The sequence below is a fragment of the Vicugna pacos genome, chromosome 6, assembly GCF_048564905.1.
Source record: "Vicugna pacos chromosome 6, VicPac4, whole genome shotgun sequence".
NCBI classification, from domain to species: domain Eukaryota; kingdom Metazoa; phylum Chordata; class Mammalia; order Artiodactyla; family Camelidae; genus Vicugna; species Vicugna pacos.
The window spans coordinates 26,123,497-26,148,097 of record NC_132992.1 but is presented as its reverse complement, the minus strand read 5'-3'; the positions used below and the strand labels follow the sequence as shown (position 1 = coordinate 26,148,097).

The 24,601-nt window shown below is 43.3% G+C and overlaps 1 protein-coding gene across 10 annotated transcripts in view; it reads right to left on the bottom strand.

Annotated features, from left to right (window-relative positions):
- The window catches only part of MEIS2 (Meis homeobox 2), a 196,418-nt gene extending 172,807 nt beyond the window's left edge, over positions 1–23,611 (bottom strand). For 4 of the 10 annotated variants that reach the window (XM_031672961.2, XM_031672957.2, XM_031672963.2 and 1 more), the window contains exons 1-7: positions 22,517–23,611; positions 21,017–21,249; positions 19,344–19,485; positions 18,576–18,626; positions 17,552–17,602; positions 16,620–16,769; positions 6,920–7,034 (exon numbers count right to left, since the gene is read on the bottom strand). In XM_031672961.2, the coding sequence (XP_031528821.1) occupies positions 6,920–7,034; positions 16,620–16,769; positions 17,552–17,602; positions 18,576–18,626; positions 19,344–19,485; positions 21,017–21,249; positions 22,517–22,528 (754 nt within the window). In that variant the 5' untranslated portion in view covers positions 22,529–23,611. Of the gene's footprint in view, positions 1–6,919; positions 7,035–16,619; positions 16,770–17,551; positions 17,603–18,575; positions 18,627–19,343; positions 19,486–21,016; positions 21,408–21,946; positions 22,486–22,516 lie in introns of those variants that run through there. The other 6 variants (XM_031672958.2, XM_031672962.2, XM_031672967.2 and 3 more) reach the window with 5 other exon arrangements.
- Positions 23,612–24,601: the final 990 nt, after the last annotated feature.

Below are 24,601 nucleotides of genomic sequence, written 5' to 3'. Positions count from 1 at the left end.
CATCTCAATATTTCTTCAATCACTTCCTCACAATGTCTGGTTTGTTCAATTTATATTTCTACTTGGCATTTGGTGCAAACCCCCAAAGATAAGATACATCTGTCCCTTAGTCACAAATCTTGGCATTTTTTACCTTAACTCAATCGTGAAATGATTGGTTGAGAATTACCTTGCTTATTAGCAGGATTTCCTCACAATAAAACATTTTATTTCCAAACTTTTGAATGTGACATGAGAGGCACCGTCTCAGTAGTGACATACTAAAGCTTAAGGAGGACGTATAAACACCCTGATCCGTGTGAGGGAAGGAAAAGCTAATTGGAAGTCAGCTTCCCTGTGATTATCAGCTTGTTTATGGGGAGGGAGGACTCCTCTGAATGGCACTGTAAATTCATCCCTGATTATGGCGTTAAGACCGAAGCTCATTTCCACAAGCTCCCCTAAAGCCCCCCACCCAATCCATGTTGTTTAGTTACAAAGGGTTGTGCACTGTTTTCAAAGAATGACAGTTTCTCATGCTTTGATTCTCTCCAGCTTCAAGAAAAACTAATCAGTTGCACAAGCCAGTTGTCAGATTTCACTTCCCTCATGGCAGAAAGCACACATATTCATTGTCTGCTATAAGAATAAATTTTAGTAATTTTTCCCCATGTCAATATGAATATTAGACTGACCCAATTAATATGAAATGCTTCTATGCTGCTGGAACAGACAGTGCTACAGAAAGAGCCATTTGCACAACCTGTTCATGATTATGGGCCATAAGGACACAAAGATGGCTCACACATTTGTGGACCATCTGAATTCTTATACGGAAAGGGGAGGGGGGAGGGGGAGCGGCATGACGTTAGCTTGACTGTCGTGGGTCATGTTTTTTAATCCGGAGTATTGGACATGTAACACAGCAACAAGAGCTGATCATTTTGTTTAATCACCTTTTGGATCTTTGCCAGATGGTCTCTATTGAGAGCGCTGCAAACAGAGAGAGATGAACTGCATCTAACACGCCACCAGAGCTTTCCCGTAAATGTCTGAGAACTGATTCCAACAAGAATTTAGTCTCAGAGCAGAAAGGGATACATTTAAAAACTATGTGCATTAACTATACTTTTCCCCATAGAACCCTCACTTGGCATGAATAATTTACCTACTCTTATGCTAATGGGATCATGAAAGTATCCCTCTGTCTTTAGTGCAGCTATTCTCAGCTTTCAGTAATTACCCCACCCAGTGAAAATAACATGGCTTCTGCACTGAACGGCCGACTAGTACCTGACGATTAGAAAGATCATGGCTGACACTGGACTGGTCCAGAACTGGACAGAGAAGCCCTCGTAGCCCAAGGAAGAGCACAGACATCAAGTAATACTGGTCACGGCGGGGAACACGTGGGGGCAGAATGTGGAGCAAAAGGGGGAAGAGAAACATTTTCCATCAGCAAGCTTTCCTTTCTCTGACTTGTTATCAAGGTTTTACACAAGCAAAAATTTGTGCCCTTTCACAAGATTAAGTGTAAAAGACATTCACGACAAGATTCGTTTGGAAGGGAAAAAAATAGACAACAGCTAAGATAAAGAGCTAGAGTTCTCTTGAAAGCACATCTGCATTAGGTATGTATTTTATCCAAATTTTTAAAAACTCTAAATAGTGGAAAATCCCCTGCAGTTTGATTTTTGGAGGGGAAAAAAGATGACCCCAAAAAACAAAAAACAAAAAACAAACCAAAAAAGAAAAACAAAAAAGATTACTCTTTTTCCACCTCTGTCCACAAAACTCCGTGTTAGGTAGTTCACTGTGTAAAAATTATCAGGCTAAAACATCTGGGAAAGAAAGCTATGAAACAGCAGGGAACGTGGCTGGTTTATTGTTTATCTTTTGTTTATGAGGCAGTATTCTAGTTTAATTACTACTCTAAATTAAACTCTAACTGGCATCAGGAGACATCCCTTTACATGACTAAGTTAAAAAATATCTAGAAATTCCAACTCCGGGTTTTTCAAGTAAGTTGATACATATAGGAAGAAATTACTCAAAATTAACAGCAATTATAGAAAGCTTTTAAACATTTATGGGCACCATTACACGCTCCTAGAGCATTTATTTATTAGAAGAGTTTAATTTTATTTCTAATGGTTGCTATTCTAAAAAGTCCTAAGAAAATCAACAGAAATTATCTGGATGTTTGATGATGGTTAAAGGGTAGTATTCCTTTTCGACTTTATTTAGGGGAGCAAAAAGAGAATGAAAATGCAACATGAACGTGCTATATACACCAACTTCTGCGGCAATGTTCAATTACCAATTACATTCTCGGTGAACTTTTTGCTACAATTAGGAGGACAGGAAGGAAGAGAAATGTCACTGTATTTATCATAACAGTAAGTGACCAGTTTTGGATGAACTTAGCTCTAGGAAAAATAAAAGTTAAAAGCAACTAGCAAAAGATTATGCCAGATGGCATCTGTCATACTGTATTTAGGGTTATTTTAAAGAGATTGCCGCCACTATGAAAACATTCCATTGACAGAGTTTCCCTAGACTGAATAAGAAATCCCAGTAGAACAGATTCAGGACCCACCGTAAGTGGGTTTGAGGTTTTATCCCTCCTCCTTTAAATGTATAACTGGAATGTTTTGGTGGAGGAGAATACTATTTCATGTATTATACAACTCAAAAGTGTAATCCTATATCAGATTCTCGCTTACCTATAAATGCTTACATTAAATATACAGTGGGTATTTTTAGATTTCAACACCATGATTGCTAAAGAACTGCGTGATAAATAAATAAATATCTAGCTATGGAATTCTGGTCTCCTTGCCTGGATGGCAGAGAGGGACATAGACAGAGGGGTTTGGTAGGTGGCTGAGTTGAGGGGAGCTAGGCTGGCTTGTACAGCCCTGTGTCCTGAAGGATTCGACACACAGAGCTGCTAGAATGCGAATGTATTTAGGTTGCACTGGGTCTGGCAACAGTATGGTTAATGTGCGTGTGGTGTGCAGTGTGAGCTCAGCAGTTACTGGGCCAACTGTCTCGGTATTTCTGGGAATCCTGCCTATTCACAGTGCAGGGATTGTTCAATTGCTGCAAAATGTACAAAATGAATTTTACAAAAATGAATTGTAAGGAAGGCCCCATTACAACGATTTTACAGCAAAGATGTCAACATCAATTTTTCTTTCATGCCTAGCTAATGATTAAAACAGCATATTCCATTTGCCTAAGACAATTTATTTCATATTGGCACATCAAAATATTGAAATACAAAGTTATCTTTACTCTACCCTCTTTATTCATTGCCGCTGAACCCATACCATTGTTCAAACCAGGAAAAATAAAACAAACTTGGCACGAAATACTTAAAACAAAGGCTCATCAATATTCTCCAATTTGTCAACATCTCAATTACAGCACTGGAAAAAATGTAAATTTCATGTGCTCGAAACACTGAGGGGTCTATTCTCTTGCCAATTCACATGCGTAACTCCCATCAGCGTTAATGGGAGTTACACAAACACATCAATAATAATAATACTTTGTACATACATTGTGCCTTCCATCTAAGGCTCTCAAAGTGCTCTATGAACAAGGGGCTGCTTCCTAGTCTTTACTCTGGCAAAAAAAAAAAAAAAAAAAAACAACCCACAATGAAATACAAAGCAGCTTTTGACTCAGCAGGTACAGAATTAGGGACCCCAAGCCTTATTATCATTCCCATTTTACTGATGGGACACCACACACAAAAAGCACCAGTTCCTTCCCCAGAGCCCCAGTCTGTACCCTAATTCTATCCCGGAAAAAACAGATTTTTTTTCCCTTCATTCTAATGTGACTCACAAGATAAACTCCCTCTCTTTGGCTGCTTTGAGCAAAAGAAATCAGAGTGAATGAAAGTCTGGTTCATATTTATATAGTTTACTGCTAGGCATGTGCTGTGTGAAAGATACAGTAAAGTCAGGTTTCACATTTTATCAAGTTGGTTTCTTACAATATTTTAAAAATTTGATTTTCTTCTCCTCCTTTTTGCTTGTTGCAAACACTAAGGAGAAAAAGATGACCTTTCACCTGTGTAACTATGGCTCTTTCACTATCAAGTCATAAAATAATGAGATATTTTTAGGTTCCAAATTAAAGATTTATATGAATCATTTTAGTAAAAATATTCACAAAATTATAAAGCAACATAAATGCATGTATTGTTTTATAGCATATGGCTATTAAAGTTTAATTTAAAATGTGTATGAAAACATTGTATTTAGTACAATTCATCCCTATTTTTTCTGTTTATCATAATTTGTTTTGAAACTGAATCATTTTACAGTTTTCCATATGCCTGTTGTGCTAATAAATTCCGAATAAGCAAGAAAACTCTTTGCTAAACTACAAACTTGGTTTCCAGCGACACACTCTAATATATTTAATACAAAGAGCATAAATTTCCTTCCTAGGTTTTCCATTATACGTCAACCCTAAGATTTAACCTGGGATAAGCATATGTGATTTCAGTCAATATCTCTGTTGACTTTGCCCTGAAGCAGATAATTAATCTTTCCCACGGAAAGCTACTCGGAACAATTTGGTGGGACAAAATATCTTGAAAACATATTTAAAAGACTAATATGGGTATGAGGATGACAAAATGCACTCGTCTGGCCTTCAAAATTTAGAGTCTTTTGTGAAAAACAGAAGACCCTTAAACATGTGTTTTGGAGCCACTGATGTGGTAAGCCAGGTAGGAAATTCTCCACACCAACACAGTCTCCATTTTAAAGGAATCATAGCTTTTTTTTTTTTTTGGTCCCTCACACTTTAATACAGTAAAATGACTGACTTCCTAGTATTCAAACACATAAGCTACCATGTCCATTCTTTAATCCCACAGAGATATGATTAAAGGAACAAAATCCTACAGGGATCAGATCCTTCAACATGGCATAAGTGGGTGCAGCTACCCACAAGATCAAGGTCTGTGCATATGGCTTTTACCCCGTGTCTCAGCCTCGGAGCTTTTCTCTTTCCTGACCAGAAACCAAAGCAAAATCAACAAGCAGGCAAAACTAACCAAAATGATAAAACTCTATGCCTTGTCCGTTGCCGCAACTGTTCTGGGCTCCAAACCCCAGGGTCTTCTCTCTTTGCCTCCCCTTCTCTCTGGTCCTCTCCCGCCACCTCCCCAGCCATAACTCAGCCAACCCAACAGAACCAGTCAGTTTTAAATTTCAGTTGGGACCTTGGTGACCTGTTAATGAATCTACAGAGAGGAGAAAAACTCACAGTGTTGAGTTATGCCTGGTGTTGCTAGCTGACTTGGAGTCAGAAATGCTTGAAGCGTTAACGTAATTGCAAGAATGTGAAAAATGAAGCGCTGGGCTCCTGAGCAGAGGGAAAGGTCAAAGTGAGCCTCGCACACAACAAGTCTTTGGAAGATAGCCTCATTAGACCATTGCGTCTGCTTCTCCTTCTCCCTCTTTTGTCCTGTGTTTAGGGTGTTCTGTTTTCATCAATAGACACACTTCCCCTGTTGTGGCACAGTAATTTGGGGTGGTAGGGAGGGTGGAGTCATAGAAAGCTTTTCAGATTTAACCACATAGCGAAGTCCTTCTCCAAGACATGGAGACACAATAAAGCCACTGCATTGCAGATCACTGAATTTACATACATGTCATTTTCAAAATGCCTTATAGGTTAGTTTTCTTAGATCCATCTAAACTGGTCTAATCAAAACAGCAGAGGAAGCTTAAATAGATGCAGTTCACAAGTTCTTCCACAATTTACTGATGGTATTCATTTCTGTTAGTTCCAACTTGCTTAAACCTAGATTCTAAGTTGGACGCATGCACAAGTTAATGGCGTCCCAGAAGAGACATTTTTTTTCTGGACTCTTCTGGAATATTAGGAATCCAAAATCCATGGCCAGAAACTTGGAGTAGTGGCACTCACCTGACATCAACTACCCTCTTTTAAATGGCATATATGACTACAGCTCAAGCTGTTAAACTGTCCTCCACTTGGAAGACTGTCTAATGCTTAAATATTGTGGCCATAAACACAGTCATAATAGAGATGAAATAGACCTAGGAGATCAGACACCATCTAATGTAAAGTATTAAAAAGTAAAATCTATACACTTTCCTGGCCCACATTCAATAATGCATCTTCCTTTAAATTATCATTTTAGCCATAGAAGAGTCATCCCTCCCAATATATAATTGCTCTCTGTGCGATAGGTGAGTTTTAAATGGTAAAATGTATTCTAAATTACTCTAGGCTTCCGTGGCATCTGGAGTTGATGTCCCCCTTGCCTTCTGATTATTCTAATTTTTAGGATTTGTGACAAAAGCCCCCATGTCAGCTGAATGGAAATGGGGATAAATAAGCTTCTAAGAATTTCAAAATCCATCTTCCCAAGATACAATTCCATGTAAAATTCGCTCAGTACTTTGGAGCTAATAAAACAGATTTTTGCATCATGTGTGCTTTAGAGGCATCATTGCTTGATTCCAGAAAACCCTTATAGTTGATATCCCAAATAAAATATCCCATTTATAGTATAATTCAAACTACTGCATCTCAGCAGCAAAGAAGATCTGTCATTCTATTTACTTAACACAGAAATAAAGTGTAGATAACCAAATTTGTAAAAGAATTGGCAGAACTAATTGATTGTTATTGTAATGCCTGCTTAAAGATTAGACATCTCACTTTGGTTTTCTTTTCTTTTCTTTTTCTTTTTCTTTTTTTTTTTTGGTAAGTAATGTAAGTTAAGGAGAAGAAATACTGTCTCCCTAAAGAGCAGCTGATTATATTCCCTAACCTGCTACTCTCCTGTTTACATGGAGGCAGATGTATGAACAGCATGAAATACTGACGTTATTTTAGTCAGGCCCACTTTGCACAAGGAAAATGCTTGACCTTTTACCTTGCTCACTGCTGTTGTCTCCACTCTGGGATGCATGGCCCCCACTGGAGGGCCCCGGGGTGCCTGCTGAGTGGGTGGAGGTTGCATCATCGTGGTCTCGCCAAGATGCAGGATTCTGATGTCAGGAGGCCAAGGAATTTTCCCACAGTTACCATTTCAGCCATAAATGAGGAACCAAGAGGAAAAGTGCAGAGAGAGACAAAAAAATGTGCACATATTAGTATTTGAGGAACGAGGCATATATCAATGCCACGTTACAGTATGTTGTCTTTTCAGCAATAGGCACCAAAAAGAAGAAAAGATGCTCTAGAATCTTGATGAGGTGATGTTTACATCGATATATACATCTGTTAAGACCAAATGAAATAGATACTTAAAATGGATGCATTTTATTATATACAAATTATATCTCAATACAGTTCATTTTTAAAGTTAGAAAAAAGCTACTCAAAAATCTAAATGTCTGTTATCTTAACTAGGCCACACTGTCCCAAGAAATAGGTCTCAATGCACTTGGACACCAAATACTTCAGAACATTAACATCTACAAAACCCAAAGACTCTCTTAAGAAATTCACAGACTGGAGAATGTACGGGACAGCCCTTCACATCAAATGCATGCCCTAAAGCAGCCTGAATTAACTCTCAAAATTATCATCAACTGATTATACAACCAACAGATACAATAATATTAATCACTGCATCAATACCTTCTGCTTTAATTGGCACAAACAACAATCAGAAAGTGAAAGAACTATGAACTGTTATCCATCTAATAAACTGGATAGGACTTCCATGTGAGCTGCATGGAAGATTTAAAAGTCACAGAGCAGTGCTTTTTTCCTGGAAGAACTGCTTGTTTTAAAGGACATGTAAGGTAAGCCGAGAGTTACAGCTCACGCTACTTTGCTGAGTGTATTCTTCTCCTGTTTCTCCTCCCCTTTCCTGATCATTCCCAATACCCTGCTGTTGCTTAAAGGAAAACAGGAATTCTAATGTACAGGAAAGACTTTATCAGCACCACATGAAGGCAGGCAAGAGATGGAATTTCCTCTGGCAGAAACGGAGAGTAGGAACAGCACATGAAACAGACCAGCCTTAAGGCCAGGGCTGTACACTTGTCACCTCTATGCGATGACTTCAGCTAAGCCCACAGATCTACTGGCCAACAAATTCATTAAGGGGGGGGGGTGGGTGCAGGCAATACTACCAGGGCAAAATAATAAAAGTAACCCATCAATTTCCCAAAGCACACTATTTCTTCTTACAAGAATCGGTAAATAAGAATTCAGACAGACCGACATGCCTATAGGCAACAGCAAACATCCTGACCATCTGAAAGCAATCTTGCCATGTTGTCATTATAGTTTATCCAGAAAAAAAAAACAAAACACTCTATTATTTTTCTCAAACTCAACTCTATAATGTACAAATAGAACAAAAGCTTTACCAAAAATAAAATCAAGAAACCAAGGTGAGACAAAATAGGGGACTATTCTCACAACAAAAAACTTATCTCTTTTCCTCTACAGATCTGCTACAAGCAACTGTAAATTAATATTTAGCATTTTTGATAGATGGTGAAATGACCCGAAGCGCGAGAGATTAATAACATCTATATCAAATAATGCTGCTGGCACTGCTACCAGGCAAGCAATTGATTCAAAGGGAAAACCTTAAGCAGAAATTTTATGACTATAAATAAGGCACAGGTATAGATCTCTAAAGTAAAGATACGTCCAGAAAGTAGATCAGGGAATGAAGTTAAGCAGAATGAAATGAAAAGCAAGGTTCTCTGCTGCCTGTATTGAGACAAAGTCATGCCTGTGATGTCTCTTTTTATCTCAGTTAGAAACCACTCCAATAGTTTCAAGCTAAAAGCAAACAGAATACAGGGGCTCTTCAAGCTTTGCAGCCTCTTCGTGTCAGCTGTTTGCCGCATGGTAATCAGATAAAGAGGTAGAAGAATTACATGGGGGAAAAAAAAAGAAAGAAACAAACAATAGCATGGTGTGAGTTTAGTCCTGCAACAACACTGGCCGGAGCCTTCTTTTCAAAAATGCAATTACTGCAACACAGTCACCTAAGCTAAACTTTCCAGTGTACGCAGCAAGGGATGTGAGTTTTATGCACTGCAGCCTTTTTATGAAGCTGGCTGCTATAAAAGCTCCTTACCCCTCATGAAAATTACAGTAATTAACCACTAACACCTCAACTATGTTTTAAGGCAAATGTCAGCCAAAAGCTATTATATAATCGTTCAAACGAAGCTCGAGTGCATTTTTTCTGTTTAGGCACTACAGTGACTTGAAGGAATGGAGGAGAAGGGCTTCCTGCAACTGAAAGCACTGGTTTGTCCCTATCGGTCAAACCTGTACTGAGTTCTAAAGTCAAGCCTCACCAGTTTATAGTTCAGCTGACTTCCTTCCATGGTTTTCTGGAGGAGGTGTTCCCTAAACTAAAGGGGTGAAATACAGCCATATAAGCAAATACTCCTTTAGGAGCAACTGGTTCTTCCAAACGAGTTGGGCCTTGGATTTTCAGCCCAGTCCTGAAATTTGCTCAAGTTCGCTAGCTAACCCACCATGTCCCTGTCTCTCCCCTTATCTCCCTGACATCCTCAAATATGCTGTCTTAAAAAGTATCACAAGATGTTTATTTCCATAGAATGTCACAGGTATTATGATCTAGGTTGAGAGACTGACACAAGGTAGTACCAGGATATTCATTTCACTTGAAAGTAGGAAAAACAGATGAATCCCTCTGGGGTTTCAAGGCTGAGAAGTTACCCCAAAGATGTCTGTATGCAGCTCCACCATGGTGACTGAATCATATATAAAGATTTTCCTGCACAAAGTATTTACTGATAATCTGGTCAATAAAAAATTGCTACCTCCTTGGTCATAAAACACTGGCAACTACACGAAGAGATAAAATATACTCCTTTACCCATAACACTGGTTTTTCTTAGACTGAAATATTTGTTTGTATCACAACTCCTTTCTTCTTCTTCTTTTCCCTCCCTAGATAGTTTCCAAGTTTACATCCTTCAAGAATAACTGCCTGGCTCCCTGCCAAATTATATGCAGAAGTTTAGTGAATCTTAAAACCAAAGTGGCATATGAAAACATGTAAAACACATGACGTACACAGGAAAATAAAGAGAAAGGCTCTCTGCGTGCATGTGTGTGGGTGAGTATTCAGGTATATGCATTCCGCAGGATATGTCCTGTTCTTCAGCCAAAAGTATCGTGAAGACACCCGAGGGCAAGAGGTGAACATGTTTCTATTCCCAGTGGCTTTAATAATTGGAAGTCAAATACGGTCCTCTTCTCGCTCTTACGTAATTGTGTTAAAGAGCAGCGTTAGCAGGAGAAAAGCAGTGAATCCTGAATGGAACACAATAGAAGGAGATGGAAAATAGATACAAGAAGCTAGGTCTCCAGGGGCAGTATTTTCTATTTGCTGGGCTAAGACTCACAGCTGATAATGCAAGTTGTAATTAATATAAAAGCAGGAGACAAGATGGGGAGAGCTTGTAGTAGTGGGGCCACAGGAGATCACTCTGCTGCTCTCCTCTGTTTCTCATTTACACACAGCTTTCCCCAGAAAACACACTTCTGCCAGTGTTTTCTCCCTTGAAAGTTAAAAAAAAAAAAACTGACTTAGCACCATCATTGAATTTTGCTAAATCTAGGAAAGAGCACAGAGAGGACAGGCGTCCCCGGCACAGACAGCAAATGGTACACGCGCCTCTTTTGTTGAGGTTGCAGATGTGGTGGAAATTGTAACATTTTACACCATTACAGCATTTCTGCAGGGGACCTGCCCATAAGATGATATTTATTAAGTCCCGGTGAATTGGTGGTATTTTCCTGTTGAAATGATAGCACACAGCTCAGGGTTCTTGCGTTGTGAAAAGACAATGAAATAAAATGCACAAGCGCTTCTAAATAAATACAAACTGAATGGGGAAGTAAAACGTATTAGGCTTCAAGAAGAAAAAAAGAAGCCACACTACCCACAAGTTCTATCTAAAAAAATCTGAAACTCATCTTAGACCCCAAGTGAAAGGTGATTCAATGGATGTGGTGTAAGAGAAAGAGCCTTAAATGGGAATTAAGACTCTAGGGTGCCGCCTCCAGCTGTCATATGACCTTAAGCAAGTGATGAACTTCATTTCCCTGGGACTTGTTTCCTTTCTATCTTTAAAATTAAGAAGTCAGACGAAATAAACCCTGAAGTCACTTCCACTTCTTACTTCTATTATTAAAAAGTACTTTAAGCATTTGATTTTCTAGAAACTACACAATTAAAACACGATATGTAACACCAAGCCAAAAATAATATATGGACTTGGAAAATACAGTAAAGTAATTCAGAATATGTGCTTGTTGTTAGAAAGTAGTAAGACATATACAAAGATACTTTAATCAGCAAACAGAGCATGCAACATGAACTTGACTTGAGATGTTTAAACAACAAAGGCAAGATATGCTTGTATTAGTATCTGTAATAATACGACTTACACATTTCCTATGACTTTACAATATTTTAACTCCTAATTAAAATATGCAAAAATTATTTTTAAAAATAAGATGAAGACTCTCATCATGAAGTACTCAAGCCTACGAAAGTTAAAAAATGTTAATTGTATAGTTTGAAAAAAATGTTGGAATTTCAACTTCGTTATTCTAAAGTTGACATAAGAACTCAGGAGAACTGTGTGTGCTTTCAGAACGTGGACTCACTCTTTAAAAATGTAAATAGAGCCAGGGTCTTTCCCTCGTTTCTCCGCTTCCATCCTCTATTAAGCTCTGGGAATTAATATGTGAGCACCTCTCACAGAAGTGGCAAGTACTTTTTGCAAATGATTCCTCCTCCATCTAATGGAGCAACTTTTAGAGAAGAGAGAAATTTCTTATATTGTTGAGGTACTATCATATTATAAAATATCTCCTATAATTTTGAATCGTGTTGGGATATTCAATGGAAAGTTTAGCCTGAAAAAAATGGGAAAATGAATTTTTAAAATATCAAAATTTTAATCTGATAGTGAATGTCTGGTTGTCAAGGGTCACCTTTGTTTAATTTCATCTCATCACAGTTACTCTGAGATCATACTCCAACTGTACAACCTAAAGGATTTAACTAACATAATTATTTTTGATGGAAAATGGACAGAAAGCTATCAACTAGCAGAAACTACACAATAGCAAAACAAAACCCGTGGTCCCAGCCATGTTTCCTTGAGTTGGTGGACTGAGCTCAGAGGTAGAACTTTCCCGGAACAGGTCCCCGGAGGCCTTAGATAACACACTGTAAGGTCTAATCTTACACTAGAACATAAGAAACTATCTGATAAACTAAATCATTCACTTTATTAATATTATTTTCAAATCCCATTATTTCCCCCTTGATATTCTATAAACCAACCACTTAAACCTATCTCTCTCCTTGCTGCAACTCCCTGCTGATTTTTCAGACACTTGCCCGGCCCGTATTCTGTCAGGAACAAGGTTCTGAAGATTTTCCCCTCTGACTTTACCCGTTTTTAAAAACTGTATAGACATAAGTAAAGTTGACATACTCAGAGATGCAAAAGAAAACTACAGCATACCTTCATTTAAATTACAGCTTTAAACATTGAAACTAAAATAATTTTTCTTTTCTATTAGATTATCAGAGTCAGTCAGTTTTAAGGCACCTGCCATTACAACTGTATTCTCTTCCCTTTGCTTAATTCATCTAAAAAAATAAAATGTTGCTCCTTATGAATGTTAATTAGGAATCAATATAACTGTATGCACTGTAGGCAAATGGAGATTAAGTCAGAGAATGTATTTCAAACAAATATATTTCACTTACCTAAACCTGACCTAAACTTGTAATATCTTTACATGTAAATATAAAGATATATTTCATTTGTCTGCATGTGATCTAAAATTACATAAAGTGGAAAATGTAGATATCACCTATTATTCAGAAATACTACAGACTAGGAAAAGCTTGATCATTCCACAACAGTTTTCAAGTTGAAGCTTTTTTTGAAAGAATTGGTTTCTTGACATGTTTATTTTAAACATAATAAATTTGAATGTCTGGGAAACTTAACATGAACTGCAGCTGGAAAACAGAGTTCTATTTCCTCTCACCATCATATTTTTTTCTCCCTAAGATTCCAAAAAATACTGTAATAGCTGTTTCCTACCTATAACAATTATTCTTATATTATAATAACAGTATAAGATAAAATACATTATAATATTAAAAATAGTAGCAAGCATTCATTACGAATATACTAAACATGACAAAATAGTAGCTAATGTTGCAAATTTTATTTTCTATTTAATTCCAAACTCCTTTTATCAGTATGCCTATCATGTGTCAATAATAAATGAACAAATTCAGTATCTTTACTGAATGTGCCATGTAGAAAGTAAGATGTATGGCTGTCTCCTTTTAATTCATCTATGTTACATCTGATTATTTATGTAAAATTATCGAATGTGAAATCAGCATGACAACAGCCTGATTTACTAAGCAATAATATGTAAAGCTCATTCTTAAAAGTCTACCCCAAATGCTTGCTTTCAAGATATTTATATCAATTACTTTTATTCATGTCTATTTTAAAATTTGTTAATAAGAAAATCAAAAGCTATTTTGATACCTAATATTTTGCTCCTGACGCTTCTCTCTGCTTTCCTCTACACAGAATTACACACTTGTTCTTCCTCTTCTTTCACTCTCTCCTTGCCCGCTTCTTCCTTAAACACACACACACACATACCCACTCACACACACACTCATACAAAGTAGCTTGATACCACTTAATAAGGATAGAGGTGTATGTGTTTTGGGGGTGTCAAACAGCTGTCACAAACTGTCACCTCCAGAAGAGAAACCTTGGCACACAACAAATTAAACTACACTTCTTTTTTAGCTGTCATTATTCATAGCCAATAAGTTGAAATGCTCGCAGCATTTCATGTGCAAATAAAACCACGAGGAAGCCAGTAGATCAGAATAGTGGGCCAACAGATAAAACAGAGAAAACAACACGCTGTCTCGGTCCTTCTGAAGTGGCTCATCATCACCCCTGCACCAGCCTGCACCAAATGAGATCCAGCCTGGGGCAATGTATTAAATATGCATATCAAAGCAAATGAAAAAGTAAACCTGGAGATTCAAATTGGACACATTTACATGCTGAAAATGTCCCACTCACAGCGCTTCTCAGGTGGTGGGGTCTGTGGTATTTTCACTTTTTTGCGGCTGGGGGTATTGAGGGAGGAGGGCACACTTGCAGAGAAGGCTGAAGACTAAGAGGATTCACTTTGTAGGGCGGAAGCTTGGAAATGAATACAATCAATATACTCACGGCACAGAAATGCCAAAAATGGTTAAAAAAAAAAAAAACTCTCCAAGGTTTTCTCTCACCTTCTGCATCAAATTCAAGTCTGTGGCAAACTTTGCCATTTCCCACTTGGTCTGCTGGTGGAACAAATTATTGCTTCCTTTCAAAACAAATAGCAGGGGGCTAAAGTAAAAATGTTATAGTTCAGACTCTAGGAACTAAAAGGCTTTAAATTATGATGCCCAATGAGGTGGCAAGCCCTCATGGGTTCAAAATAAATCAGTTGTCATATTTACTTGATTGGGGGCCTAAAAGAGAAGAAACAAATGTCACAGTTGACTCTTTTATCCAAAGATGATGATTTTTCCATTATTAAAGTAAAATCTTCCTAGGTACTACTTCCTTCTTGAGTGTAGTTTAATATTACAAGAGTTCCATAAATTGGCATTGTCTATTGGCCAATACTCTAAACAGCCTAGTTTATCTTATCTCTTCTATGTAAACATCAGCCTGCTACAGTTCCATACATCCACTTGAAAAACAGTTGCCAAGAAACTATGCTAGAAAACCAAGTAGTCAAGACCCCTAGAAATGTCACGAGAAAAGCTTTTGGCTGCAGACGACTGTGAACTTCTCATTCTACAAACCGTGGAAATAGATTCCTTCCCTTTTCCCCCAATAGTGCAAAATGCAGATGAATTTAGAAACAGCAAGCAATGCAGATAAACAAATAAATGACAACAATGACAACAAATACTTCTAAGGCAGTGTCATGCCTGGTGGAACACAACCACACATCATATAGCTGCATATCAGAAAATAAACTTTCCATAGCTGCTTGTTGCACCGTTTGATTTCAGTTAACACACTCAATATACAAAAGAGCTCCCCAACGTTTCTTTCCCCCATCGCGACAGAAAAAAGCCAAGAGTAAAGATACGCACATGAGCGGTCAACACCATAGGATTTATTTTGTCTCAGAACTGGATTTCAGGACTGAGGTTTCTTTCTTTTCTTTCTTTTCTTTCCTTTTTTTTTTTTTAACTTTTGTTCTTACACTGGCTTTCCAAACAGCACAGAGCCTAATCATTAAAATCTATGACTGTATATTTTGAAAACTTTTGTGGGTAGGGGAGGAGAAACTCATTCTCAAGGCCTCTCAACTCATTCCTCTTAACACCCAGGAACGAGAGTGATGCTGGTGATACGAACTGCCTTCGAGCCTCGACGCCAATTTCACTCCACAGTGTGTTAAATTAGTATTTCAGCCACCAAGTTATTAGACCACAGCCTGTATCATTTAGGTTGTGAGTTCAACTGACTGTAATCTATAGACACCCTGTCCCCCACCCCCCAGGCTTGAGTTCCTATAAATAAACTGCTGTTCACACCCACTCTTTAACCTCGCCACTCTTGCCTTCCCTACCAGCTGCAATCTTTCTTCTCTTTGCTTCTTTTTCAAATCTTCAGTCTCACTACATATGCTTTTTTTTTTTTAAGCATCAGCCTTACTAGATGGGTTCCAAAATAGGATTAAAAACAGAGAGAATAGAAAGAAACCTCCCTTCCTGGCCTGACACACACAGTCACTCCTTACTATGGTCTCTGTCCTCATTCACCAACTGCTTAAGTGTTAAAATTCAACCACTAACCTGTGGTTACTCACTCACAATTCCCTTCAGCTTTCTGTAATACATTGTTAATATTTGTTTCATCAAGGTTACTGTCATTTATTATGAAGATGCTTCAGGCACTTGGCAATTAGTCCATATACTGACAATAAGTTTCTATACAGCAAAAGCTCAGAGAACTATACTGTGTTCACTCCTTTTATTTCGAATGCAGTGCAAGATTGCCAATAATTCTCAAGACTGTCATCTCTGCGAGAGACTGGGAAATCAGCCCTCCTTCCCCAATTCATTCGCTTTTCCTTCAGTCCTCCCTCTCCACCATCCTGTCCAGCTAGCTTTCTTGCTTCTTTTTCTCCCTGCTATACTGATTACAGAGTTGAGAAGGCAGAAAAGGCAGCGGTCACCATATCAAACAGACAATTTGCTAACACTCAAGTCACCAAATCCAGGAAACTTTACACATTAAAGGCACAAATCACTCTATCAACTCCCTGTTTTTTTCGGTTCTCAACATAAATAAGGAGGAGGTCCAAGAAAGGGGAAACAGAGACGAGAGGTATGGTAAAAGGAATGAGAAGGGAGAAAAACATCCCCAGAGAGACCTAATTATTCAAAAAGACAACTAAGTCAGTGGAGCTAGAGATTACGAATTTTTAAAAACTGCTTTGCCCAGTGGTCTTAAAAGAATGCCAAAGGCTCCCAGACTTACATGGTCAGCAAGATTTGTGGAGGAGCCTGAAAGTTCTTCGTGATCTGACTTGGAGCTGCCGTCTCTTTCATCAATGACGAGGTCTATAGGCATTTTCCCCTTCAAACAGCTAATGTACCGGTGGCAGAAGTTATCACACAGTTCGTGGACCTAGAAGGAGGGTCATGGAGGAGGGTTCAGCTCTTATTGTTGTTGTTGTTGTCATTGTTTTGTTTCATTTTTAAAGGGAAAAAAAATCAGGTTGCAAGGTTACGTTTGGAAAGAGCAACAGTGCTGTGTCTTCCAAACTAACTCTAATTAATGGGTGTAATCGTTGAAGGCAAGGAAACAATAGAGCAATTGTGGTAGCAGATATTATTCTCCAGAGACTTCCCTGAGCAACAAGTTACAATAAGGGGAGAAGAAACAGGACTGGGAACAACTGGGTTCAGACTGGGAGTCCAGGCAGGAAAATCCGATTTGATGATAACATCAAAACGTTAGAACGCTGGAACAGGGAACAGCATTAGCATTTGCGATTCAATAAGCCGGGAAGTTTGTATGTTTCCAGGGGAAAGTGATTGAGCTGCAGAGCAATGTAAAGACACCCCAGCGAGGATGATTCCCTTTGCTTGCACCTAATGCAAGCTCCGGGCCTAATAGAGATGCAAGCAGGCTGAATGTCCAGTAACACAAGTGGTTTGCTGCATTTCAAAATGATCCTGAATGCCTGGGGAAAAAAGGAGGGGGTGGGGTACAGCTACTTTAAAAGGCAGGGCTGTCCTAATTCACCCATACTCTGAGCCCCTGGGTGGAGGAGCAGTTGGAAGGAAGGACGTGGTAACAAGTTGCTCAAAATCGTTCTGGGTGCTCAACCTCTCAGACTGGAGGTTTGTTTAAAACAGCCCAACTCAATGACCAGAAGGAAGTGGGGAGTGTCATTTCCCGCTTACCTTTTCTAACTCCAAAAGATGGAACCTTAGGACCTGTATTGCTTGTATCATCTGAAAGAAAAGTTTATAGAGTGTGGAGTCAAGACTCTGGGACTCAAGAGGTTTCTAGTGGGGGATGGTGAGGGAACTGGGCTGGGGAGAAGACACAGGCAAGTGGCCAGGCAAAACCCACACATCAAGAAATCGTCAGAAAAACCAAGTGATTACTGATCATCTCTGCCTCATTGGCTACGGGGTAGGAATCTGACTCAACCTGAGCCGAAGCGTTTAATATCTTTGCCGCTCATGTTCACTGAGCTATTTGTAAGGACTGTTTTGCTAGGGATAGGCCTTCTTTCTCCGCCTGAGTCCTCTTTAACCGTCCCCTCCCTCGACCTCAGGCCAAATTTTAAAAGAAGAAGAAGAAGAAAGAAAGAAAGAAAAAAGTCGCTACTGGAGAGAAAAAGCTTTGTAGAACAGCACACCCCGCGAAATCCGTCCTTACTAAAGAAGGAAATACTCAAGATGAATGGTGAGGCTGGGCCTTTGAAAGCGGATTTAAGTACTTTTAATATTGAAATTGTGCAAATTAGCAAAAGAATCGCACCTAAAAAGTGGCCTGCGCTGGCCTGCCCCTCACCCCCCCCCCCACACACCCCCTTCGCGGCCCGCCCTCCGCCGCGCCAGCGGTTACTTCCTTCGGGTTAGCTGCCCCGGGCTCGGCCGCCTGCCCCGGCAAAAAGAGGAAATAACTCACTTCTCGCCGCCTCACTCCTGGGGCCGAGACCTGGGGCGCATCCCCTGCTCGCGCCCTCGGCGCCGCGTCCCCGCTCGCAGCTTCCCTGGGCTCCGCTAGCCCTGACGTCCAACCCGCCCCTCACTCCCAGCTCCCCAGCGGGGGCTCTAGGTTGTTCCCTTCCTCCCCGTCGCTCTTGAGCTTCAAAAGGGGGCTCTGCTCGAACTTCCCGGAGCTCGGGAAAAGCGGGTGCTTCTGGGCAAGGGAGGGGGCCCAGGCTGGGGAAAGGTAAGAAACAGTAAGCCTTACCAAATTGTCCAACTCTGGGTTTGAGGAGAAAAGTGGCTTTTCGGCGCGAACCTATAGGAAGCAGGGAAAGTCAGCATGAATTACCACCCCATTTAAAAGAAGAAAAACCCTGTCACCGACTAAACTGTAGTGCGTGACTGGGGATGGTGGAGGGAGCAGTGGCGGAGAAGAGGAGAGGGGCTCGTAAAATACATGAAACAAACTGGTGCCTTAAAATAGTGGGGTAGGTTGAAAAAGAATCAGGGCCTTCTGGTTCTGGCCCCATCGAGGGGTACTTGGAACCGCTAAGCTGTAGCCGAGAACTCAGGGCCGTTCTCTGGCCCGAGTACCCCCTTATCCTGCCGTCCACAGGGCTGTGGTTCGCTGCCTTCCTCACCTCCGCGCCCGGCGCCGACGGCCCCAGAGGCGCCCAGCTTCCTTCCCTCCCGGTCGGGCACTCTCGGGGCCCTCAAAGCCCCTATCCCCAATTCTTGTTCAAGTAGCTGCTGGCAGGGGAAAAGGCCAAGCCCCAGATTAGGAGCAGGTCAACTTTAATTCGAGGGTCGAGCCCCTGTATTCCTGGCTGGGGGGAAAAACAAACACCCATATTTATCTCCTCTCCCAGTTCGCCTCCAGGCTCAGGGATGGGGAGGAGGCGTAGAGCGAGGACTGGGCCGGAGGAACAGATCGGGTGTCCCTGCCTCTTCCTCCTCTTTCAAGTAAAGCTCTGAGGAAAGGGGAGGGGGAGTGAGGGGCTGCAGGAGGCTGAGTGGGTCAAGAAGGTTGGACCTGCTTGGCGAAGACCGCGATGTCCTCGTTGAAGGAGTCGGAGGAGCAGACGTCTCCGCCGGCCACTCCGGGTTCCCGGGGAGTGCAGGTCGCCAGCTCGCACTTCTCAAAGACCAGAGCTAACAGAGGAAACAACGGGTGCCTAACGGGCAGCGCCACGCAGAGACACACACACGGAGACGGGGTGCAGAGGGGAAGGAGCAAGAACTGTAATCAACAAGTTTGGAGGGTTCGGATTCCTTCTTTAATACAGCAGGCACACATCACACTTTTAAATCCTTCCTCAGCCAGCCGAGCCTGGCCAGAAACAGAAAGGAAAAACGGCCTGGCCCTTTCCCTCAGCTCAGGACGCCCTCAGATCTGGTCGGAGAAGCCCCTGGCCCCTTTAGCCTGCCAAGTAAAAAAAGCCTCGGTTGGAACGTAGTGAAACATCCAAGAAGCTCAGGCAGCCTGGAGCCCGGAGTTGATTCAGACCCACTCCCCACACTACAGGGCCGCCCAACCAGCCCCTGAGACCCAGCCCTGACCTCCCAAGAGAGGACTACTCTGTGAAACCCCAAATTGCTTTAACTCCGCATTTTAAAGGGCACTTCAGAGGAGGCCCAAGGCTTCACCTACACACACCCCCCCTCCCAAGTGATATTTCCTCAGTCTAAATCGGAGAGTGCTCTCCTAACCTCTCCACCCTCTTGCCTTACAAACTTGTTTTCACCACCTTTAGTAAAGCCCGGGTGTAGGGGCCAAAATATTAGGAATGGTACACGCTACAGAGCTTCCTTCCAAAGACCACATTTCTCCAGCAGGCAAAAATAAATAAATCGAGTGTTAAAACTTGGAAGTGTGTGCGCGCGCCTGCCCTTTGTGTTCCTCCAGGCGGTTTAGCTACACTTCGGGATGCTTGCGGCCTCTGGCTTCAGGCACAGTGGCTGTTTACCCACTGTCCCCTCCCCTTGGCAACCCGCAGCCTTCCCCACCTACCCTCAGCTAGGAGAGCCTGAGTGGTACACGTTTGGATTGTGCACCCCCATCCTTCCCCGAGTTCTCTCAGAATTTAAAATAATTTCCAGCCATCTCCCTTACTCTCCCTAAGAGCCGCCCTATGCAAGCTGCAGTCCCTTCCACCCCGCTGCACTTCAGGGTCTGCCCCCTTTATTTACAGAGAATTAAGAAGTGGGTGATTAGGACTTCCTGGCCGACAGGAGCAGCCCTGATCCTAGCTCAAGCTGCTTTTAGTGACTCCCAGACTCGGTAGGAAACAGAAAAGAAAAGGAAAAAAAGTTGCTCCTCATCGGCAGGAAACTTTCTCCGTCGCCAGGGCCTCTGTTAGGGGGCCTGGAAGGACCAGCTCTGCGTCCTTTGGCCAGGAATCCCGTCCTTGGGGAGAAGGCTCTGGCAAGATTCTGAGGACTCAGTCACTCCCGGTTGTGGGGTCCAGCGTGACTGGGCCGTGGGGGTGGAGGAAGCCATATCTTCCCGGGACTTACACTCAAGGGGCAGAAGAGCAGGCCCCCTTCACTGCCTTTTCCTAAGCCAAGAGGTTCCCGCCCCCCTACCCTAAGGAGAAATAACACCCCACTTAGCTGTCCACCTCCTCATCTCCCACAGAGACAGACACACACTCGCACTCACACACACAGTATGCTGGGTCGGGGCGGTGGGGGGGGTTGGTTTACCCGTAGATCGCATCCTTGTCCCGCTTCAAGGCGTCATTGACAGCGGATCCCATGCTGGCCGGCATGACATTGGGGTGCGGGGCGTGAGCGCCGTAGTGCTGCGTGGCGTGGAGCGGCGGCCCGTGGTTCAGGTGGTGAACCGGGGGGATCGGCCGAGGCGCGTGAGGGTCTCCGTACATGGAAGCAGGCACCCCTACTCCGTCCATCCCGCCGTAATGGGGCAGCTCATCGTACTGTCAGAACCCGGCAAAGGGGCGGGGGGCGCAGGAGGTGAGAGAGCGAGGAGAGCCGAGGGGGGATAGGAAAAGAAGCAGGGAGAAGAGAGCGAGAAGAGAAGTGGGGAAGGAATAGAGACAAGAGACGGAGAAAGACGAAGGGAAGAAGAGAGAGGAGGAGGGGGCGGTGGGAGGGAGGGAGGAAGAAGCGAGAAAAAGAGAGAGGAAAATAAAAATAAAAACAAAGTCAGAAATGAGAAAAGTACCGAGCACGAGTTGAACACAGAAACCAAACCATCCGAAACAACGGAGTTGAAAGTTGTAGGGGAAAAGGGAAATGTTTTTAAATTTTAAAAATGAAAAAAAAATATGAGCCGAGGACAGCGTTTAGAGCAGAGAGAGGGGGTGGTGAGGCCGGGGACAGAGGGGGCGCCAGGAGGTCCCGCTCGGGCCGGAGGCAGCAGAACCGTAGCGAGCCAACCGAGGGAGAAGTGGAGTTAGTGTGAGGAGGAAGCCCCGGATCCCACCCCTAACCCCCCTTCGCCTCCTCCAGAGGATCCAATAAATCAAAAGGCGAAATGAAACAAAATAAAGAGAAGAAAAACGCTAAGAATCAGGACGAGAACGCCGAGAACGAGGGAAGACTGGGGCCAGTGCCTCCCCCGGGGCAGGGAGCGGAGGGTGGAGGGGGTGGGGGGAATAACGTGAAAGTTACCAGAAACATTATTTAGCAGCGGATTCCCTGCGTCCTTGTCAATTTCAGAGACAAAACAAGCAGCCCAGGCTAGTCTAGGCGGCGGCGCAGCGGCTGCGGCAGCGCGGCCCCAGCGGCGGCCCCGGCGGCGGCTCCTACGCAGCCGGTGCCCGCCCCGAGCCGCGGGAGCAGCGGCGGCAGCGGCGCAGCAGCGGCAGCGGCGGCAGCAGGAGAACCGGGGGAATCGCGCTGCTGGGGTAAAAGCTGGAGCGAGGCGAAAGCGTGTAACAATTGCACTCGCGCACACACACACACACACCACTCACACGCACTCGCCGCCCGCCCGCTCGCACAGCGCTGAAACACGCGCGCCCAGACACGCACACACGCACGCACACACACTCGCACACACGCAGAGGCACGGGGGGGAAAAGAAGCCGATGAATAATTTTGCTGCTATTTTTTTAAATACTGGCCGCCATCATCAAGCAGCGAGCAGCAGCAGCAGCGTTGAAGGGAGAGGAGGCATCGGGACAGGCCCCTCTTAGGAGAGGATTTATATCTAGGTAAGTGTTGGAGATTTAAACCTACCCTTTGCGCCATCAGTCTGCGCTCCAATAAACTCCTGGATGTGTCGTATATTTAATATCCCAGTCCGGATAAGAAAGTGATCTAGGCTGAAGATTCCTTATTTTTTTTCCAAACCAAGGAGACTTCTCCCAATTCTCCAAAATGTTATTTTTAGGGGGGAAAAAAAAAGCCCAGGCAAAACAACGAAGAGTTTTTTTTTTTCCTGTGATATTTCTTCTTTTTCTCTTTTTTCCTCTTCTTCCTCCTCCTCCTGATCTTCCTCCTCCTCCTCCACCTCCTCCTCCTCCCCCCTCCCCTCCTCCTCCTCTTCGGTCCTCCTTTCCCCCTCTTTCTCTTCTCTTCCCCTCAGTTGGAAAAAAAAAAAAAAAAGAAAAGAAAAAGAAGAAAAAGAAGAAAAAAAAATTGTCAAGCCCCCGAACTGAAGGTTACGAGCGGCCCGTCAGCAGCCCACATGTAACCGAACTGTCGTGTTTCATGGCTTTTTGCCACTCCAGCTGTCAATCAAAGCCCGGAATGTCAAGGTAGTGAATGAATGATGGTTGATGATGATGAAGAGGAGGAATCTTTCAGACCCGTTTTTTTCTTCCAGTATAACTCCGCGAGGGGTTTCTGCTTCTTGAATTTTTTCCTCCCCCTCCCCCCCTCTTTTAGCTTTGCCCCCGCGGTATCTATAATACGACCCTCTCTCTTTAAAGTATCGTTCGAAGAAAGCAGGGGGGGAAAATCAAGAAAAAAAATGAATAGTTTGCAAAAATTGGACTTCCTCCCCCCCTTTCCTGGTAGGTATTTTGTCTCTCCCTCTCTCGCTCGCTCGCTCGCTCTCACTCGCGCTCGCTCTCTCGCGCTCGCTCTCTCTCGCTCTCTTTCTCTCTCTGGGAGATGAGTGAGTGTCAGTAGGTGTTGGCAGGTTGGCTGCTGCCTGGCTTATAGAAGAGCCTCAGTTTGGCGGCGCGGGTCGGCGGCGGGAGAACGAAATGACGGAACCCGGAAGTCGTGGTGGCCATAGCCCGTCGTACGGCGGAGACACATCCCGGGAGTGGGGAGCGGGAGCGAGGAGGAGCGCGCCGCGCCGAGCCTCTGATATGCAGCGAGTGCGATCGGACGGCCCCGGTTGGGGGGGCGGGGAAGGCGGGGGGCGGGAGGGGGAGGGGAGGCAGGAGCCCAGCAGACCTGAGCAAATCAGCGAAGCTGCTCCTCCGCGGGGACGGCGCGGGGGGAGGGGGAGGAAGGAGGGAGGAAGAGGAGTGTGTGTGTGTGTGTGTGTGTGTGTTCGCGCGCGCGCGCGCGCACGTGAGGAAAGAGGGAGAGAGAGAATGAGAATGAAGACAGGGAAAGCGCAGAGAGGGAAACTGCAGAAAACCACAGGGAAAGTACGGTACAGCCTCGGATCTTTTATTTATTTTTTAAAAAAACTTACTTCTAGTTCATTTCCCCATCACTCCTGGCTCTTGCCTAACGGGGTCTTGCCGGGGACGTTTGGCATGGCGCTCTTGCTTTTGTTCTTTTTAATTCTGCGTGCCCTTGCTCCTCTGCCAGCCGATTACCGCTCCCCGAAGGCATTCTGCTAACACCCAGGGGCAGTAGGATCTGCAGACCGTACTACCGCCTAACTAGTTTTTTTTTTAAGTGATACTTTTTTCCCCTGTGCAGATCCAGGACCCTTGTCAGCATTCATTTTTTTCTAGGACTAGAAAAGACCAGCTTAACTCAGAGCGCTCCCTCCAAGCTGTGCGGACAAGGGCCACCCTGGAGTCTTTGGGGGCCGCGGTGGAGTCGGGAGGAAGTGGGGAGGGAGTCGTTTGGGTGTTTGATGTTGTCTGATGTTGCCAAAGGGTGTGTTGTGTCTGTGTGTGTGTGTGTGTGTGTGTGTGTGTGTGTGTGTGTGTGTGTGCGCGCGCGCGCTCGCGCGCATGCGGCTGGTGTGCGCCTCCGAAGTGGATCTCACTTAGAGCTGGGAAGCACGGGAGGGAAAGACGGAGAGGTAAAGAAAAATAGAGAGAGAGAGAGAAAGAGAGAGAGAAGATGCCCAGCGTGGATTGGCCGGTACTCCCTGCCCCGCTTTGTTGTTGTCGCCCGGGGCTCAGA